The following is a 22148-nucleotide window of genomic DNA, read 5'->3' as shown; positions in this document are numbered from 1 at the left end:
TCTGATGGGGTGCGACAGTTAAACTAAGCTGATCTATTGTATAAGTTATATTTTTCATGAATCAATGGGTAATAATAATTCATTAAAAAGTCTCAAAATGAATGTAGCAACTGCAGATTGCCTCTTTAATCCCTGGCGCTGCCCATTCAAAAACACGCTTTGCAAAAACTGGCAAGTGTGCCCTCTATCCATCTCTATGGTTGGAAAACAAGGCAGTGTGCCCTCTATCCATCTCTATGGTTGGAAAACAAGGCAGTGTGCCCTCTATCCATCTCTATGGTTGGAAAACAAGGCAGTGTGCCCTCTATCCATCTCTATGGTTGGAAAACAAGGCAGTGTGCCCACTATCCATCTCTATGGTTGGAAAACAAGGCAGTGTGTCCTCTATCCATCTCTATGGTTGGAAAACAAGGCAGTGTGCCCTCTATCCATCTCTATGGTTGGAAAACAAGGCAGTGTGCCCTCTATCCATCTCTATGGTTGGAAAACAAGGCAGTGTGCCCTCTATCCATCTCTATGGTTGGAAAACAAGGCAGTGTGCCCTCTATCCATCTCTATGGTTGGAAAACAAGGCAGTGTGCCCTCTATCCATCTCTATGGTTGGAAAACAAGGCAGTGTGCCCTCTATCCATCTCTATGGTTGGAAAACAAGGCAGTGTGCCCTCTATCCATCTCTATGGTTGGAAAACAAGGCAGTGTGCCCTCTATCCATCTCTATGGTTGGAAAACAAGGCAGTGTGCCCACTATCCATCTCTATGGTTGGAAAACAAGGCAGTGTGTCCTCTATCCATCTCTATGGTTGGAAAACAAGGCAGTGTGCCCTCTATCCATCTCTATGGTTGGAAAACAAGGCAGTGTGCCCTCTATCCATCTCTATGGTTGGAAAACAAGGCAGTGTGCCCTCTATCCATCTCTATGGTTGGAAAACAAGGCAGTGTGCCCTCTATCCATCTCTATGGTTGGAAAACAAGGCAGTGTGCCCTCTATCCATCTCTATGGTTGGAAAACAAGGCAGTGTGCCCTCTATCCATCTCTATGGTTGGAAAACAAGGCAGTGTGCCCTCTATCCATCTCTATGGTTGGAAAACAAGGCAGGGATAGACAGAAATAAGTTGTTCATAGTTGTTTTCTATACTACAGTAATAGATATTTCGTAATAGACATTTCGCTACACTCGCATTAACATCTGCTAACCATGTGTATGTGACAAATAAAATTTGATTTGATTTGATTTGATATTGTTTCTCAAACACAGATGTTACTAGTCTTTCCTGTCTTCGGCTTTGCGGATAGTGTGTGAAGGATTACATTTTTGGATTGAATTGAATGGTTTTAAAAACACAAACAAACCAAGCATACCTCGCACAATCATTAACACATTCATCAAAAGCCTCTTAAAAGGTAGACAATTTATTTAACAAAAATATCAGCTGAGATCAGCTCCTATGTCGTACAGGAAAATGTTTACAAAGAGAGAACAGTAAATGCATACAATACAGGAAGTTGAACTAACAATACGCATAATATTACAGTTGAAGCTGAGGTCCGGGTTTAACTACAGGCTCATTCACACATAGTGAGGGATCACATTATAGGCTACAACAAAATGTAGGTGGGTCCATAATGTACTACAGTTGTGTAGGTATAGTAATCATACATTATATTACAATATAACACATCTATCAACAGTCATAGATATGCATACTGTAAAGATCTGGCTCATGACCACAGAACAACTGTGTAGATGTTTTAATACTATCTAGTGTACTTCAATGATAATCTGAGGACAACCACTGGAAATTAGCTCAGGTATGATGGTGCATCTGACTGTTGTTCATTCAATCTCTAGATTATATCTGTCCCTATCAAATACCGCCAAAAAAACAGAGCAAGGAAATCTCAAGTCCTTGAATGGTGGACTACGACAAATGTTCCTGATCTCGTGGACCACAGGCTAGATGCAGTGAGTATTTGATCCTGTGTGAGCAATGCATGTTCACCATGGTGCTGCTAACCTGCTGGTGTAAATAACAAGGGTGGCTGCTCACAAGGAGGACCATAGTAAACATGTACAGCCACTAAGTACAGACAGATAATTCTCCCAGTTGTTAATAGCAGGCCCCAGCTACATTAGAAATTCTCACAAATTCACGCCATAACGCAACCTTCGCATCCTAATATAGTAATTCTAGAATTTCTATTCATGAGATACACCTATTCATTTCTGCATTGTGATCTGTTACCATACTAGAAGAGATGTGAGATTGGTGATATGTAGATGTATCACATCTATCAGATTTACTGCATACCTGCACTGTAGCAGTACACCCCATGCTTCTGGTATGGAGGGGGGAACCCAAAGCTGCGCACCCCTGGTTCCAGGGGGCCACAGTTGCGGCTGGGTTTGGTGATGGGGTAGCGCAGGCTCCCATCGGCGAGCCATCCGGCATCACAGTGGTTCAGGCCCATGAACCTCCAGGCGACATAGAGCTGGCCCACCTTGGCTATCTGGGCCCCGTCGTTGAAGCACGCCTGCTGGGCCTCAGTGAGGTTGACCTTCTGGGGGAGCTGGAGGTAGTAGACCTTACCTGGAGAAGAGAAAGGGAAACTGTATTGTCTACCCATCCAAATCCAAGCTTAGCATACAGTGTATCTAAACACTCTTAGAAAAAATGATCTAGAACCTAAAATTGTTCTTTGGCTGTCCCCCTTGGAGAACCCTTAAAAAAATAATTTTGGGTTCCATGTAGAACCCTTTCCACAGAGGATTCTACATGAAACCAAAAATGGTTCTACCTGGAACCAAAAATGGTTCTACCTGGAACCTAAAAGGGTTTTCCTATTTGGACAGCCAAAGAACCCTTATGGAACCTTTTTTCCTAAGAGTGTACACATCCAGTTACACAGTGTTGATCTTTCTCTATGGGATGTACACATCCAGTTACACAGTGTTGATCTTTCTCTATGGGATGTAAACATCCAGTTACACAGTGTTGATCTTTCTCTATGGGATGTAAACATCCAGTTACACAGTGTTGATCTTTCTCTATGGGATGTACACATCCAGTTACACAGTGTTGATCTTTCTCTATGGGATGTAAACATCCAGTTACACAGTGTTGATCTTTCTCTATGGGATGTACACATCCAGTTACACAGTGTTGATCTTTCTCTATGGGATGTAAACATCCAGTTACACAGTGTTGATCTTTCTCTATGGGATGTAAACATCCAGTTACACAGTGTTGATCTTTCTCTATGGGATGTACACATCCAGTTACACAGTGTTGATCTTTCTCTATGGGATGTAAACATCCAGTTACACAGTGTTGATCTTTCTCTATGGGATGTAAACATCCAGTTACACAGTGTTGATCTTTCTCTATGGGATGTAAACATCCAGTTACACAGTGTTGATCTTTCTCTATGGGATGTACACATCCAGTTACACAGTGTTGATCTTTCTCTATGGGATGTACACATCCAGTTACACAGTGTTGATCTTTCTCTATGGGATGTAAACATCCAGTTACACAGTGTTGATCTTTCTCTATGGGATGTACACATCCAGTTACACAGTGTTGATCTTTCTCTATGGGATGTAAACATCCAGTTACACAGTGTTGATCTTTCTCTATGGGATGTAAACATCCAGTTACACAGTGTTGATCTTTCTCTATGGGATGTACACATCCAGTTACACAGTGTTGATCTTTCTCTATGGGATGTAAACATCCAGTTACACAGTGTTGATCTTTCTCTATGGGATGTAAACATCCAGTTACACAGTGTTGATCTTTCTCTATGGGATGTAAACATCCAGTTACACAGTGTTGATCTTTCTCTATGGGATGTACACATCCAGTTACACAGTGTTGATCTTTCTCTATGGGATGTACACATCCAGTTACACAGTGTTGATCTTTCTCTATGGGATGTACAGAAGTCTAAACATCTCTCACCTCGGAGGGGGGAGGAGGAGCAAAACACATCGTAGCGGTGGAGGTGGAGGTGGCGACTACCGTAACTCCTAACCCCGGGGGAGAGGCCGAGTCCCCCACAGGGCCTTCGGGGCTTGGTGATGGGGTACTGCACTGTCCCGTCAGCCAGCCAGCCTGCGTTGCACCAGTTCAGACCCTCCTCCCAGGCCTGGAACAACTGCTCGAAGGTGGCCAGAGTGGAGTCCTGCTCCTGGCAGACTTGCTGAGCATCATGGTAGGTCAGATTGTAGCGCCCGTGTGGAGGCTGGTAGGGAAACACCACAACTGGAGGGGAGCAAGAGATATGTAATGACTGTAATGTAATTCTATTTTTCAGCTAAACAACAGCCCTGCCACTGGAATTGCAATAAGGCTGAGGGATAGGACTGGAGCAATGTAACCACAGGTGCCAAGGCAGACAGTCCATGAGATCTAACTGATAGTTTTAACCACATTTTGAAGCGATACATTGTTTGTTTACAAAGACAAGGTTTACAAACAATGGAGTAAAACAACATATTCTGGGTTTGTGATGGGGTAAAGCAGTTGTACATGGCTCATTAGGAATTGCTTGTGTACGAGTGGCTGTTTTATGAAGTCGTTGGGCACCACCTTTCCAAGTATGTTGCATTATGGGGATAAAAATTGTCAGACTTGCGCTTCTATGTTGACCAACTTTGACGTAATTAATGTACACAGTGGATATATAGAAATTAAGGGGTTATTTGAGGCTCTCCCTCACTAATTGGCCAAGGCTTTCGACTAATTGGCCAAGGCTTTCGATTCTTATCGGCAGACTCAACAGCCTTGGTTCCTCAAATGACTGCCTCGCCTGGTTCACCAACTACTTCTCAGACAAAGTTCAGTGTGTCAAATCGGAGGGCCTGTTGTCCGGACCTGTGGCAGTCTCTATGGGGGTACCACAGGGTTCAATTCTCGGGCTGACTCTTTTCTATGTATATATCAACGATTTCACTCTTGCTGCGGGTGATTCCCTGATCCACCTCTATGCAGATGACACCATTCTGTATACATCTGGCCCTTCTTTGGACACTGTGTTAACAAACCTCCAAACGAGCTTCAATGCCATACAACACTCCTTCTGTGGCCTCCAACTGCTCTTAAATGCTAGTAAAACCAAATGCATGTTTTTCAACCGTTCCCTGACCACACCCGCCCACCTGACTAGCAATGCTACTCTGGACGGTTCTGACTTAGAATATGTGGACAACTACAAATACCTAGGTGTCTGGCTAGACTGTAAACTCTCCTTCCAGACCCACATCAAACATCTCCAATCCAAAATTAAATCTAGAATTGGCTTCCTATTTCACAACAAAGCATCTTTCACTCATGCTGCCAAACATACCCTCGTAAAACTGACCATCCTACCGATCCTCGACTTCGGCGATGTCATTTACAAAATAGCCTCCAATACCCTACTCAATAAATTGGATGCAGTCTATCACAGTGCCATCCGTTTTGTCACCAATGCCCCTTATACCACCCACCACTGCGACCTGTATGCTCTATTCGGCTGGCCCTCGCTACATTTTCGTCGCCAGACCCACTGGCTCCAGGTCATCTATAAATCTATGCTAGGTAAAGCTCCGCCTTATGTCAGCTCACTGGTCATGATAACAACACCCACCCGTAGCACGCGCTCCAGCAGGTATATCTCACTGGTCATCCCCAAAGCCAACACCTGTTTTGGCCGCCTTTCCTTACAGTTCTCTGCTACCAATGACTGGAACGAATTGCAAAAATCGCTGAAGCTGGAGACTTATATTTCCCTCACTAACTTTAAACATCAGCTATCTGAGCAGCTAACAGATCGCTGCAGCTGTACATAGCCCATCTGTAAATAGCCCACCCAATCTACCTACCTCATCCCCATATTGTTTTTATTGACTTTCCTGCTCTTTTGCACACCAGTATTTCTACTTGCACATCACCATCTGTTCATCTATCACTCCAGTGTTCATTTGCTAAATTGTAATTACTTCGCTACTATGGCCTATTTATTGCCTTACCTCCTCACGCCATTTGCACACACTGTAAATAGACGTTCTTTTTTTCTATTGTGTTATTGACTGTACGCTTGTTTATTCCATGTGTAACTCTGTGTTGTTGTTTGTGTCGCACTGCTTTGCTTTATCTTGGCCAGGTCGCAGTTGTAAATGAGAACTTGTTCTCAACTAGCTTACCTGGTTAAATAAATAAATAAAATAATGTATTAAAGTTGTTAATAGCAGTGTAATCATGTATTAAAGTTGTTAATAGCAGTGTAATCATGTATTAAAGTTGTTAATAGCAGTGTAATAATGTATTAAAGTTGTTAATAGCAGTGTAATCATGTATTAAAGTTGTTAATAGCAGTGTAATCATGTATTAAAGTTGTTAATAGCAGTGCAATCATGTATTAAAGTTGTTAATAGCAGTGTAATCATGTATTAAAGTTGTTAATAGCAGTGTAATCATGTATTAAAGTTGTTAATAGCAGTGTTGCAATGCTTGAACAGATGGATGCTGAGGTAGAGCAGGACACAAAGTGTTAGACCAGGATCCAATCCCATCCTGGGTTATAGGCATAGGCATAGCGCTTTTTAAAGGCAATTTACGATTGAGCCGACATTTACAGTGTTTATCGTGAATGGGATCTTCGAAAACACGGGAACATTGCCTTTAATAGCCTCAACTATAACCCGCAATTGCATTGAATCCCAACCTTAACGTTTTTCTGAACATGTTAAAAACTTCATGACAAAACATGCTAATTATAATCTGGTGATGTGCTCATTAATGAAACATTGCCAAAACTCACAAAGAACTGGACACTTTCACGTAAGGAGAACAGTAAAACATAACATTCCACAAAGGTTTCAGACATAGGAATTGTTAGCTGGGTTGTGTGTGAGTCAGAGGAGGCGGATGGGAGGAGCTATAGGAGGATGGGCTCATTGTAATTGGCTGAATGGAATAAATGGAACTGTATCAAACACATCAAACATATGGAAACCACGTTTGACTCTGTTCCATTCATTCCATTCCAGTCATTACAATGATCCCGTCCTCCTATAGCTCCTGCCACCAGCTTCCTCTGGTGTGAGTGTTTAATGGAGATAAGATCGTGCTGTTAGCTCACTCCGCAGCTTGGAATGTCACCAATAGTGCCATTGAATTGGATATTTTTTTTTTGTGGAGCAGCTGGTTAGTAGGTTGTCAAGCAGGGTGGTCACCTGTGTTGGTGAGGCAGAGGGCGCAAGATCAAGTACTGGTAACGATGTTGTGAGCGAGGAAGCAACACTGCTAAGCCTGGTACATGTGCAAGGATTTAATGTTTGAATTGAACGTTATAAAAACACAAACAAACCAAGCATGCGTCCAAAGTACGCAAAATCATGAACACATGAAGCAAAATGTTGACTATTTATTTGACAAAAATAAGTTAGTATAGGTGTCCGTTATCGTCTAAAACCATGTTAACACCCACCACCTACATAATCAAACCAGCCAACCAAGTGAGGTACAGGCCATACAGTATAAAAGATAAGTACTTGTTTTTGAGATAAACATAATAACAGCTTATAAATCATCACAGAACTGGTTATTCTTGCTAATTAATTAATTACCTATTAATTCGGAGTTCAGCTCCTATGTCTTACACAAATATGTTTACAAAGAGAGTACAGCAGATAAATACAATTACATGAAGTATAAATACAAATATGCATAATATTGCAGTTGAAGCTGAGGTCAGAGTTTAAATACAGATTCATTCATACTTAGTGATGGATCACATTATAGCCTACAGCAAGATTTAGGTGGGTCCAGAATTATTGGTAAAACATATCAATATTATAATAATATTATTATTAAGTATAATATTCATACATGACATTAGAGGATCAGTCATAGATGAATTCAAGGACCACGTCACAGTTTAACTTCATATTTGTTACATCCAGCACCATACCAGTGTCTGTATATGTGAAATGGTTTTGTAGTCAACAAGGGGTGCGCTCGTAAATTCACTCTGGAGTGCTAGAGAGCGCTCAGAGTGTGCTCTGGGCGTTAGTAAGTGCTCTGGCCGTTTGTCAGATTGCCCATTCGTAAATTCAGTGTTTCGCTCTCGGAGCGTTCAGAGCGAACACTGGATGCTCTGGCCAAGGAGTAGGGTTGTTCTGAGCGTTCTGGCCTCACAACAGCAGTCAAGCACCCAAGCTAACTGGCTAAAGTTAGCTAGCTAGCTACTTCCAGACATAAATGAGAGAATACTTCCCTCTGACCATGTTATCCAGAGTTTTGGTGACTAACTGTGCTGCTGGCAACAATTTAATTATGCTTTTTTTACCGATGTTTACTGACACCGGCCATATTCAACAGATGTTGAGAGTTCGCAAATTCACCAGTTATTCTGCGCTCTGTCACACTCAGACGATAGTGCTCTGAAATCGGAGTAGATAGCCAGAGTGAATTTACGAACGCACCCAAGGTAGAAAAAAATGACACCCGGTGATGTCAAGAAGACTGGAAAGTCATTGTATGAAAGTCTTTGTTTTTATTTGAAAATTACAGATGATATCACTGGGAGTAATTTGGTTACAACCCTTTCTTCCATCTTTTTGACTACAAAACATTGAAACGCTCCATTTCCATATGTAGACTGGTATTGTCCTAGATATAATGAATATGAGGTAAAACTTCTATAAAAAAGATACCCTTTACCATAAAGAGAAAGGACATCCCAATCCAGGGAGAAGTCATTGAACAAAATGTTCCTTTTGTTACAGTGAGTGGCTAACCCTGTGTGGAACATGCACGTTGTTCACCATGGTGTTGCTAACCTGCTTGTCTAAATCACAAGGGAGGCTGACAGACTAGCGAGGACTATAACCCTGAAACACAACCATCAGGCCATCGTATCCCAGTATTATTATTTTTTGTCAAGCCTTCACCACAGTAGAGGCCCTCACACACCATACCGCAACTTTCCATCATAACACAGCCCTCTCACCATAGCATCTTGAATTTCTATGCATGTCAACATTCATTCATGTGGATTTCGGTTTGTTCCCCTACCTACTATGAGAGATGTAAATGGTATGACCTAAGGGTGGTATGTACTTTTACCACGTATATCAGATTTACCGCGTACCTGCACTGTAGCAGTACACTCCGTGCTTGTGGTGCGGTGGGGCAAACCCAAAGCTGCGCACCCCTGGTTCCATGGGGCCACAGTTGCGGCGGGGGTTGTTGATGGGGTAGCGCAGGCTCCCGTCAGCAAGCCATCCGGCATCACAGCGGTCCAGGCCCATGAACTTCCAGGCAGCGTAGAGCTGGCCCACCTTGGCAATCTGGGCCCCGTCGTTGAAGCACGCCTGCTGGGCCTCAGTGAGGTTGACCTTCTTGGGGAGCTGGAGGTAGTAGACCTTACCTGGAGAAGAGGACATGGCAGAGACCGGAGGTGTATAAGGTGATCAATTCAAAGTTATGCATCTAAGGGAGCTCACTGAAAGTTCACCACAAAAATGAAAGTTACTGTAAGAGTCAATTGCAGATTTCTTCAAATACATATAACAGAATGTTACACAATAGATGGACTGTGCTTGACACTAGTTGTAGGGTGAATTATCTCTATATCTGCACCTGTATAGTGTGTACCTGTATAGTGTGTAAACTTGTATAGTGTGTGTGTGTGTGTGTGTGTGTGTGTGTGTGTGTGTGTGTGTGTGTGTGTGTGTGTGTGTGTGTCTCACCTCGGAGGGAGGAGGAGAAACAGAAGGCGTCGTAGCGGTGGAGGTGGCGGTGGCGTCTACCGTAGCTCCTAACCCCGGGGGCGAGGCCCAGCCCCCCACAGGGGCTCCGGGACTTGGTGATTGGGTACTGCACTGTCCCGTCAGCCAGCCAACCTGCGTTGCACCAGTCCAACCCCTCCTCCCAGGCCTGGAACAACTGCTCGAAGGTGGCCAGAGTGGAGTCCTGCTCCTGGCAGACTTGCTGAGCATCATGGTAGGTCAGATTGTAGCGCCCGTGAGGAGGCTGGTAGGGAAACACCACACCTGGAGGGGAGCAAGAGATATGTAATGACTTTTAAGGCACAATCCTTCATTAGTTTCTCAGCCAAACAGCAGCCTTACTTGGTTAGCCTAACTTAGTTGAAGCTGAGGGATGGGGCTGGACCAATGTAACACTTCAACCCATAGAGGGAACCTCAGATGTAGTGCATGACAGTACATGACATCAATAACATTGGGTAAGGCAGATGAACAGTACTAAACACATACATTCTATTTTTCAAGAATAAATTGATAGGCTTTATAATATATAATTCATTTAAATGACCACATAATAGCTGTAAATATTGCAGATTGCACCTTAATTGTGTGTGAGTACAGTAGTGATGGGAGGGGCTGGATGACACTCACAAATGAGGTTGTTATACGGCACTATAATATATTCTACCTCGTAGCTCGAGGTTAACAGTGGCGCTCTTGTCCTCCAGCCCGTCGATGACCTCACAGCGGTAACGACCCGTGTCATTGAGCTGGAGTTCAGTCATGACCAGCGAAGCATCTCCTGGTGAGTCCTGTCTGAGATGCACCCGGTCCCTGAGAGATAAATAGAGGACTTTGTTATCATCAATGTGTTCAACAGATGTATAAATATTTTTGTGCAGGCAAACTCAAAATGATCCACTGTATCACAACAGTTGTGTGAAATGCATTTTTCCTCATCTATACAGCCCAGACTGACAGTGGTGTAAAGTAACAAAATAAAAATACTTTGAAGTATTACCTATGTAGTTTTTGGTGTATCTGCACTTTAGTTGAATATTCATATGTTTGTCAACTTTAACTCCACTTCATTCCTAAAGAAAATACACTTTTTATTCCCATACATTTTTCCTGACACCCCAAAGTGCTTGTTACATTGAAACGCTCAGGCAGGACAGCAAAAAGTGTCCAATTCACACACTTATCAATATAACACCCCACCACCCCCATGTCTGCTCTGGTGGACTAAACTCATGTTGCGTTGGCCAATTGTGTCTGAGTTTGAGTGTGTCCCTGGCTGTCTTTAAATCAAGAATCTGACAGTCTGGTTTGAGTAATATAAGAAATGTAATTTAAAGCATTCACATTGACTTTTGATACTTATGTATATTTAAGACCAGATACTTTTGGATTTTAACTCCAGTAGTATTTTACTGGGTGGCTTTAAAAAAATGATTGAGTCATTTACAACCTCATGCTAATCACATTAACCTACGTTAGCTCAACCGTCCCGCAGGGAACCCACCAATCCTGAAGAAGTTTTAAGATAGCTTTACTTTTATTCAAGTATGACAATTGGGTACTTTTTCCACCTCTGCCGAGTGTTTTTTAAAATTTGACCTTTATTTATACAGTGAAGTCCCATTTCGACAGATGTCTCTTTGCGAGGAAGCCCTGAATTCACAAAAATGCAGGAAAAGAAATGCAAGGTACATAATAAGGAATTTGTGACACAATTCTAACAATGACAGTTTAGAAATTAAAGGAATACGAGAAAAAAAATGAAACTATAAAAATCAAAGGAGGGAGCTTAAGAACTACAGTATATAAATAAAAACACTCACTATACACAAATTATCATGATGGTTTTAGAATGAACCACCTGCATTAAGAAGAGCTAGAGTACCTGAAATCCCCAAAGCTGTGAATGCGGGGCCCGATGGCCACTAGAACGTCTGTCTCATGGCCCCCCACAATGGGCAGCCAGGACCACTTCACCCGCACCCTCCTGGGGGAGCTCAATTCTGGCTCGTACCAGTATCGGCAGGATAGGGTTGCGTTACTCCCCCGCAAAGCGAACACAGAGGGCTGGGAGGAGTCCACATGGAGCTTTACACCGTTAAAGTGGACTAGAAAGGAAAATACACACGAAACAGCAGTTAGTCAGACTTCATTTGGGTCTGTGCATCCCCCTCTGAGAGTTTGAATTGATAAGCCATTTATGGGTCGTGTTCATTAGGCACCAAGGGACTGAAAGAGGGAGGAACTACCTGGACTTGCTCAATAAGAAAGGCTCACTATCATTTTCAATTGCAAAACATTTGTGTGTATGTTACATGGAAGGTGGATGCTTTGCCCCTACCTAAGGCATGTACTCATGTTCAACTCTTCATTCATAAAACATAAGTGTATGCTCCTACTCTCTCCATTGCCGTTTCCGTTGAGAATGTCTTGGTAGAAGAATCTGTTGGAGGAGTATCCGAGGGCGGGCAAGCAGGAGAGGAGCAGCTGCAGCAATATCACCAACAGGGGGCGAGGGTGAGCCACCATCATCCTTGTCACTGAACCATAGAGGATACAAGCAAATATTAGGCTCTGGGGTACGAGTATAGTGTCTTTAGCCTCATAATACTCTCCCTTCTCCCCGAAGTGTGCACTTGTTCACTCCCTCATGGCTATAAAAGGACTGGACTGATATCTGTTCAGCCAATTCAACCACCGTTTCAATTATTTTATATCCTTGAGTGGGAGCGAACCAGTGCACAATGCAGGGAGAAGGTACAAAAATGAAGTTGGGATGGTGTCTTGACTGGATCCCCTTCCCAGTGGTTCCCATATGGTGGAACGGGACCCAGAGGAGGGTCACAGATAATTATCTCTGGGTAGTGGCTAAACACTGGGGCCTGTTCAGAAACATTGATTTAGATTATGTGGTGGGTCTAAGAGCTGTAAAGGGTGTGGGAACCACTGACTTTGACTGACCCCAATCTCAGTTAGCACTAGCTTCTCCCTCCCCTGCTGCTGGCCTATCTCCCTAACCCTCATACTGTTACGTTCCACTTGCATATTAACAGTAGTCGTAGCTATAAACTGCCAATAGGTGGCAGTATCATATCATGTTTCGTATGGCAAATCTGCAACTCACAAAATACTTTTAAAAAATGTGAAGTTTATGTCACTGTTTGAGCATTGCAATGGTTGTAGATTAACATTTTTGTTTTGTTTTATTTAGTACTTAGTAAACTTTGGCTCCTAGTCAAAAACTGATGTGAAAACAACATCTTAATTTAGCAATAATTTGGCTGTGCTCTTGCTCCAGATGTCGGTGCTTCTGACCCAAATACAGTCTAGTTAACCAGGGTAAATACGGGAACAAAATGCATAATACAATTAAATCCATCTAAAACATTTTACTGCAGTTCTTTGCCCTGAATACTAGATCTGGAAGACAATTTAATTGAATGTCTATAGTCTATTTTTTTCCTGTTATTTTCTCAGAGGTTTGCCATGGAGTGGAGGGTAGGGGTTGTTGTGTTTGTAGGTTATTACATTTCAATGTGTTTTACAGATTATTAAAAAACAAAAATTTTGGTCACAAAAAAAACAGTGTTTTGATTCAACATCTCAATTAGACTTCTTGATCATCATAGTCTTTGATTATAATATAGAAACCTATAGAGGCGATATGCACCGTAACAGTCAATTTCCCAGAAAGTTGGTAAGGAATATGATACTGCCTCCTGTTCTGCACACCTGACATTTACTTACACATAGCGACGATTCCAGTAAAACAATTTATCAAACTACGTAGCGGCGATACGAGTAATACAATTTATCAATCTGAATCAGAATAATCTTTTTCAACCTGATACCGTTAATTTGTCATCTGTTTTATGATATTCTTCATGTCGTGATTATTATTTACTTACAGTTTAACAACTAGCTGGTATAATGCCGCGTGACTTTTCTTCGAGTTTTTATTAAACCCCAAAATATTATGTTAAAGAAAAGGGAGAGATGCAGCTTCTTCTGAAGGAGGTTCAGCAGAAAAAAATGTGTAAGTATGCGGAGTTCTTGGACGGTCCTCAGAAAATGTACCCGCCTGTGGTTATAGTGGCACTATGGATTCTGACCCCAATGATGACACAAAAACCATATCCAAGTACTTGGCTTCGAAAGAATACATGAAAATAATCCACAAGTTGTCCCAAAAACCTTGAGTAATTTACGGTTGTGTGAATTTATTAGAAACAAAGCAAAACCGATCCATCTGACCATTTGTTTTCATTATAAACGGATCCAATGCATAATTGCCAGGTCAGCAGAAATAATGACGGACATGCTCTAATACACTGCATGAATTGAGTCACTTTCCCCAGAGTCTCTAAAACTTTAAAGGGGCAATCTGCGATTGCTACATACATTTGTTGACATTTAAATAATGAAATATAGAGTGAGCTCCAAGTATTAGGACAGTGACACCCTTTTGTTGCTTTGGCTCTGTACTGCAGAACTTTGGATTTTCAACGATAACAGCACGTTTTCGACATAGTCCCCCATTTTAGGAGACCAAAAGTATTTTGACAAATTAACTTACAGTATGTGTATTAAATTTGTCGAAAGTGTAGTGTTTGGTCCCATATTCCTAGCATGTAATGACTACATCAAGCTTGTTACTTTAGACATTTGTTAGATGCATTTGCTGTTTGTTTTGGTTGTGTTTACGATTATTTTGTGTCCAATAGAAAGTAATGCTAAATAACTTATTGCGTCATTTTGGAGTCACTTTTATTGTAAATAAGAATAGAATATGTTTCTAAACACTTCTACATTAATGTGGATGCTACCATTATTACAGATAATCCTGAATGAATCGTGCATTTGTATTATTTTATTTTTTATTTCACCTTTATTTAACCAGGTAGGCCAGTTGAGAACAAGTTCTCATTTACAACTGCAACTTGGCTAATATAAAGCAAAGCAGTGCGACACAAACAGCAACACAAAGTTACACATAGAATAAACAAACATTCAGTCAATAACACAATAGAAAAAATCTATATACAGTGTGTGCAAATGAGGTAAGATTAGGGAGGTAAGGCAATACAAAGGCCATAGTGGCGAAGTAATTACACTTTAGCAATTAAACACTGGAGTGATAGATGTGCAGAAGATGAATGTGCAAGTAGAGATACTGGGGTGCGATCTTCTAACCCACAATAAGTAAATGTACTGCTGTCTGTATCGGTGGCTGATGGTTTATGTTTAGACCGACATTGCTTAGCAATATAATCTTGCGATGCTGTATCTTGTTTATTTCAGGGATTGACCCAGGATGACACTTAATTGCGCAATATGTTTAAATGGCAATTTATTCTGTTTTGGTTTATTAGATGCTAAATGAACACTTTATTTGCGGGAGCTTCCTCAGTTCATATGTTAATAGAAGTTAGTGAGAGGTGAACGTATAGTTGGGATTTTATTTTTACCTCTCGTTAGAGGTCGCGCCTTGCATTTTTGGCATCAGCCAGACAATGTGTTTATTATTTGTATTTTTTCCCTCCTATTTGTGTATGCCTATTAAACGTGGGTTGAGGGGTGGTAAATGCTGGGGAAAGTTGGGGGACAGGGTGGAGCGTAAGGGTGCTTGCCGGGGGGAGGGGTCGGTTGGATACTGCTCTGGTGTAGGTGCTACATATGCTGATCGTAATGGTTTGGTGGGCTTTCTTACCTTTTTATTGAGTTACATGTTATGCATGCCACCATATGAACTACAAACGAGAGGAGGGCGGGGCTTACATTTACTTCCTGGAATGTCAAGGGTTTAAACGAACCAATTAAGAGAGGCAAGGTCCTAGCCCACTTGAAAGCACTCTCGTCTGATATTATATTTTTGCAAGAAACCCACCTGAAAAACAATTCTCATAGCAGACTTAAATGTAGGTGGGTGGAGCAAGTGTATCACTCTAACTGCTCTGCCAAAACGAGAGGCACAGCGATTCTGGTACGGAAAGGAATTCCCTTTCTACATAAAACCACCATTGCGGATAAAGAGGGTCGTTATGTGATTGTAATAGGAGAACTCCACTCTACTTCTGTAACTCTACTAAATATCTATGGGCCAAACATTGATAACCCCTCTTTTTCAAAAGAGTCCTTGCCCTGATTCCAGATATCTCTCACACTAATCTGGTCATTGGAGGGGACCTTAACTGTGTGCTAGACCATTATTTGGATAGATCCTCTACCCGGTGAACCCATACCTCCTATTCAAGTGAATTCTTGAAAACCTCCATAAAAAAAATCGAATTTATTAGATATATGGAGGATCGCTAACCCTACGGGTAGGGAATACTCCTTTTACTCTCATGTTCACAAAGTTTACACTCGAATTGACTACTTTTTGGTTGATGCGAAATTACTCCCCTATACCTGTAATGTGAGGTATCAGGATATTTTAATCTCTGACCACAGTCCACTCACCTTCTCCCTGAGATTGGGTGACATTGTATCAAACGAGAGGGTCTGGAGGTTTGAATCCTCAGCTTCTCACAGAACCAACATTCTGTGAACCTCTTAAAGACCAAATTACATTTTTCTTTGATACCAACAACAACACAGAGACTTCCCCAGCATTATTGTGGGAAACACTGAAGGCTACCAGGAGTAGGCAAAACAGGGGAAAAGATTGTAGAATTGAAGGGACAAATTCACTTACTGGATAGGGAGAATGCTAGCCATCCATCCATGGAGAACCATCAAATAATTACTTGAACATAATCAGATTCTCTCAGCTAAAATTGCTAAATCTTTTCTCTATGCCAACCAAAAATATTTTGAGTTTGGTGACAAACCACACAAATTACTCGGCAGACAACTTCGAAAAAATGTGAGTTACTGAATGATTCACAAAGTTAAATCTGCATCTGGGGAATTACTCTCTTCCCCCAAAGACATCAATGACAGATTCCGTCAGTTTTACGAGACTCTATATACATCTAAAGCAGATCCTAACCCCTTAATTATGCAAAACTTTTTGGAGGACTGTAATCTCCCTGCCCTGAACCAGGGAGATCATCACCTGTTTATTTCCTCCCCTATATTTGTCAGTTCCTCATCACCTGTTTATTACCTCCTCTATATTTGTCAGTTCCTCATCACCTGTTTATTTCCTCCCCTATATTTGTCAGTTCCTCATCACCTGTTTATTTCCTAGCCTATATTTGTCAGTTCCTCATCACCTGTTTATTTCCTCCCCTATATTTGTCAGTTCCTCATCACCTGTTTATTTCCTCCACTATATTTGTCAGTTCCTCATCACCTGTTTATTTCCTCAACTATATTTGTCAGTTCCTCATCACCTGTTTATTTCCTCCCCTATATTTGTCAGTTCCTCATCACCTGTTTATTTCCTTCTCTATATTTGTCTGTTCCTCATCACCTGTTTATTTCATCCCCTATATTTGTCAGTTCCTCATCACCTGTTTATTTCCTCCCCTATATTTGTCAGTTCCTCATCACCTGTTTATTTCCTCTCCTATATTTGTCAGTTCCTCATCACCTGTTTATTTCCTAGCCTATATTTGTCAGTTCCTCATCACCTGTTTATTTCCTCCCCTATATTTGTCAGTTCCTCATCACCTGTTTATTTCCTCCACTATATTTGTCAGTTCCTCATCACCTGTTTATTTCCTCCCCTATATTTGTCAGTTCCTCATCACCTGTTTATTTCCTCCTCTATATTTGTCAGTTCCTCATCACCTGTTTATTTCCTCCCCTATATTTGTCAGTTCCTCATCACCTGTTTATTTCCTCCTCTATATTTGTCAGTTCCTCATCACCTGTTTATTTCCTCCCCTATATTTGTCAGTTCCTCATCACCTGTTTATTTCCTCCACTATATTTGTCAGTTCGCTGCTCTGTTCCCCACTGCTGCATTGATTGTTGTTGTCTTTAGTATTAGTTTGCTGAAGCTCTTCCCGTTTCGTTCCATGTCCGTTATTTATGAAATGTTTTCCTCCCCGTACCTGCTAAGCCTCTCCTCTTTCTCTCTACTTGTCCTTGTTCTGTATGTCTTATTTTGTATTATTTACTTTGTACCCAGAACTCTGGGTCTTGTTGTTTCTGTCTGTTCTTTTATGTTTAGATAAGAATTGCATACTTGTCTTTTATTCCTATACACCATTCTTGTGTGTGTTCAATAAAAAATATTTGAACGAGATACTGGGGTGCAAAGGAGCAAAACAATAAAAATACAAAATGGGGATGAGGTAGTTGGATGGGCTATTTACAGGTGCAATGATCTGTGAGCTGCTCTGACAGCTGATGCTTAAAGAAATTAATAAATATTAGTGAGATGCACAAATATATCCCCCCCACCTCTCCCCAAATGCTAACCTCCCCTGTTATTGTAATGATGAGAGGTTAGCAAGTCTTGGGGGTATCATATTTGTGCATCTGTAACTTTCTCACTCATCATTATTCACCATTCAGGATTATCCGTAATCATGGTAACATCCACATTAATGTAGAAGTGTTTAGAAACATATTCTATTCTTATTTACAATACACGTGACTACAAAATGACACAATACATTATGTACCATTACATTTCTATTGGGCACAAAATAATAATAAACACAACTAAAAAAAACAGGAAATGCATCCAACAAATTTGTAGAGTCACAATCTTAATGTAGTCATTGTGTGCTATGAATATGAGACCAAATACTTAACTTTTTACTACTTTAATACACATAAGTTAATTTTGGTCTCCTAAAATGGGGGGGACTATGTACAATTTTTTTTTTTATGGTTCACCCGAAATGGATGGAAATACCCTTAAAGTTGACAGTCTGCATTTTAACCTCATAGTCCAGAGCCAAAACAACAGAAAATGTGTCACAGTCCCAATACTGTACCTATTGAATACTGAAGAATATAACTTATAAATGCCTCCTGAGTTTAGTTCAACTGTTGCAGCCCCATCAGAACCCACAATTAAAATGTAAGCTTGTTTTACTTACTCTCTTTCTGTTCACTTCTGCCTGCTGTGTAGTTATGGGGCCCCTCTCATTACAGAATCCCTATCTTCTATCACAACCCCAACCATAACAAATGAGCTCATCTTGGCCAGCTGTTGGGGGTGTAAAGGGTTGGTTTGCAGCCTGCAGAGAGAGAACAGAGAGGGTTAGACTCTCTTCTGATCCATCTATCCTAAACACACACTGTAAAGCAGATGTTATTCATCCGAGATGCATGGAGCACTCCAGCTGGCAACGGTTGTTTCTGGGTGCAACCTGTGCAACCTTTTACAGTGCACTTGCACTGTGTCCACATACACGTGTTCGTGCACATACACAGACATGCACACGCATACACACGCAGGCGCACACACACTCTCTGTCTCTCCTCTTGCCAAACACACACACACATTTGTTTTAATATCCTTGTGTGGACCAAACAGTTGATTCCCATTCAAAATCCAATTTTCCCTAACCCTTTAGGCATCCGCTTGCTCCCCATCTGAAACAGTTGGAAACTCTTTGTGCATATAGTGCCTTCAGAAAGTATTCATGACTTATTCCACATTTTGTTGTGTTACAGCCTGAATTTTTATCACCCATCTACACACAATACCCCATTATGACAGTGAAAACATGTTTATATAAATTTTAGCAAATGTATTGAAAATGAAATACAGAAATATCTCATTTACATAAGTATTCACACCCCTTTGCTCTGACGCTCCAAAGGTCCCGCAGTTGACAGTCAGAGCAGAAACTACACCATGAAGTCCAAGGAACTGTCTGTCGATCTCCGAGATAGAATTGTGATGAGGCATATATCTGGGGAAGGGTAGAAAACGATTTCTGGAATGTTGAAAGTTTCCAAGAGCACAGTGGTCTCTATCATGGGGAAATGGAATAAAAGTATGGAACTACCCAGACTCTGCCTAGAGCTGGGCGTCCAACCAAACTGAGCAACCGGGCAAGAAGGACTTTGGTCAGTGAGGTGATCAAGAACCAAATGACCACTCTGACAGAACTACAGAGTTCCTTAGCTGAGATGGGAGAACCTGCCAGAAGGACAACAGTCTCTACAGCCCTTTGCAAATCTGGGTTTTATGGGGGGGTGGCCAGACAAAAGCCACTCCTGAGAAAAAGGTACATGACAGCACGCCTGGAGTTTGCAAAAAGGCACATGTAAGACTCAGAGCATAAGCAAAATATTCTGTGGTCTGATGAGACAAAAATGTAACCTTTTGCCCTGAATGGAAAGTGTTATGTCTGGAGAAAACCAGGCACAGCTCATCACCCATCTAACATCATCCCTACCATGAAGCATGATGGTGGAAGCGTTTCAGCGGCAGGGACTGGGAGACTGGTAAGGATAAAGGGAACAATGAAGGGAGCAAAATTCAGGCAAATCCTTGATGAGAACCTGCTTTAGAGTGCAAAAGACCTTAGACCGGGGGTGAAGATTTACGTTCCAATAGGAAAATGACCCCAAGCATACAGCCAAAGCAATGCTGTAATTTCTTCAGAAGAAGAATGTCAAAGTCCTTGAGTGGCCCAGGCAAAGCCCAGACTTGAGCCACATTGAAAATCTGTGGAAAGACTTGAAGATTGCTGTTCATAGCCACTCCACATCTAATTTAACAGAGCTTGAGAAAATCTGGGAGAAATGGGAGAAAATCCAGATGTGCAAAGCTGATACTGACATACCCAAGATGTGCAAAGCTGATACTGACATACCCAAGATGTGCAAAGCTGATACTGACATACCCAAGATGTGCAAAGCTGTAATCAGACCAAAGGTGCTTTTACAAAATATTGACTCAGGGTGATACAGACATTACTATATTGATTAATACTTTCTGAAGGCACTGTATATTATTACATGTTGTGATGTTTTTGTTTGTTTTGTTCTTCAGCAAGGGTTTTTTCGGTTCTTTTCAAGGAAAGACAATGTTCAGAGCCTACAACCCTTCGTCGGTCATTGGTCAACAGTAGGGATTCTTCAATGAAGTGTTTGTTGTCATTCAATTATAGATGACTCGTTTTCATGCACATTTTTACACTTGAGAAATACTGCACCAAACATCTTTTTTAGATGTGACATTTTGTGACTAAGATTTTGTGACAAGGATAGTAAAACCACACACACACACACAGTGCTAATATATAGTCAGAGTGTAGTTGAAAGCCTTGGCCAGGGGCAAGTGTGAATAGTAGAGAAATGAGGAGCTAAGAGGGTCTGATTACTACTATAAACACCAGTCTATTGCCCAGCCAGGAGAGTCCTTTATTGGGTCATAGGTGCCCCGTCCCAAATGGCACCCTATTCCCTATATAGTGCACTACTTTTAACCAGAGCCCTATGTGCCCTGGTCAAAAGGTACCATATTTAGATGGGTGCCATTTGGGACACAGCCAGGGAATGTTTGGATGGGAAAGACACAGACAGGACTATGGTCTGACCCACAATGGAAATCCCTCAGGGGTCTCGGACAGTGTTACAACAGAGCGGTCATCAATGGCTTGTATCCCAAAAAGCACCCTATTCCCTATTTAGTGCACTACTTTTGAGCAGGGACCCATAGGGCTTGGGTCAAAAGGCATTAGGGTGCCATTTAGGACTAACCCATGGGTTGTCTTCTGTGGTTCACACTGGACTGGCCAGACTACTTCCTAGTCCCAACATGTATGGGACACCAAAATGGACTAGACATCGAATTTTCCTTCAAAAAGGTTGAGATGATTTAGTCTAGCCTTAATGACAGTGTTTTATGAATTATTCTGCCATTGTGCAGTCGGGAAGTCGGGAACAGAGCATTATTTCTAGACAGTCATCACGCCCAAAGAGTCAACTAAATTACTGTAGTTTATACTGACGCTGGCTGTAAACACGTTTATTGCAACTATGAAGTTTAAGAGTGTCTGTTTATTTTATAAAAGCAATTCAGATTATATGCACTAACATACACAGCCCCATTAACAAGCCCCCATGATGTCACTTAATAATCAGGTCCCACTTCTGCTGGAACCAACTTTTTTCTGTCCTGCTATCCACGACACGCCCGTCCTGACAGTATGATCAGACAGGTCAGGCAGGAGAATGGGGCGCCACTGCAGAACTAGGGGGAACACAAAGTTCTGCTCTGTAACGTCCTGGCAGTGGCATGGTCACAAATTGAAGAGGAAGAAACAGTGGGAGGGAGAGAGAGGGAGGGAAAAGGAGAAGGGGAAGTAGTAGAGGGGACAAAGAGAAATGAGAGAGAGAGCAAGAGCGAGAGATAAAGAGAGAGAGAATATGCCTGTCACTGAGAGTTAGGCAGAAGGGCGAAATTACAAAGGGACACTTTTTGTGCTTCTAACTAAGTTGATG

The 22148-nt window shown here is 41.6% G+C and overlaps 1 protein-coding gene across 3 annotated transcripts; it reads right to left on the bottom strand.

The window, feature by feature from the left end:
* Positions 1 to 1395: 1395 nt before the first annotated feature.
* Positions 1396 to 18982, bottom strand: LOC139385250 (hyaluronan and proteoglycan link protein 3-like). 3 transcript variants are annotated; one of them, XM_071130407.1, is made up of 9 exons: positions 18785 to 18982; positions 12179 to 12319; positions 11665 to 11887; positions 10447 to 10592; positions 9741 to 10043; positions 9140 to 9418; positions 3964 to 4266; positions 2311 to 2589; positions 1396 to 2019 (listed from the first exon to the last, which is right to left on the bottom strand). In XM_071130407.1, coding segments are annotated over exons 1-9 (1683 nt in total). In that variant the 5' UTR covers positions 18786 to 18982; the 3' UTR covers positions 1396 to 2011. The 3 variants fall into 3 exon arrangements, with proteins under 3 accessions (XP_070986508.1, XP_070986507.1, XP_070986509.1); XM_071130406.1 differs by having other exon boundaries at positions 1396 to 2589; XM_071130408.1 differs by lacking the exon at positions 18785 to 18982 and adding an exon at positions 13688 to 14125 and having other exon boundaries at positions 1396 to 2589.
* Positions 18983 to 22148: the final 3166 nt, after the last annotated feature.

Source organism: Oncorhynchus clarkii, chromosome 26 (genome assembly GCF_045791955.1).
Source record: "Oncorhynchus clarkii lewisi isolate Uvic-CL-2024 chromosome 26, UVic_Ocla_1.0, whole genome shotgun sequence".
NCBI lineage: Eukaryota > Metazoa > Chordata > Actinopteri > Salmoniformes > Salmonidae > Oncorhynchus > Oncorhynchus clarkii.
This window is presented reverse-complemented; position numbering and strand designations above follow the sequence as displayed.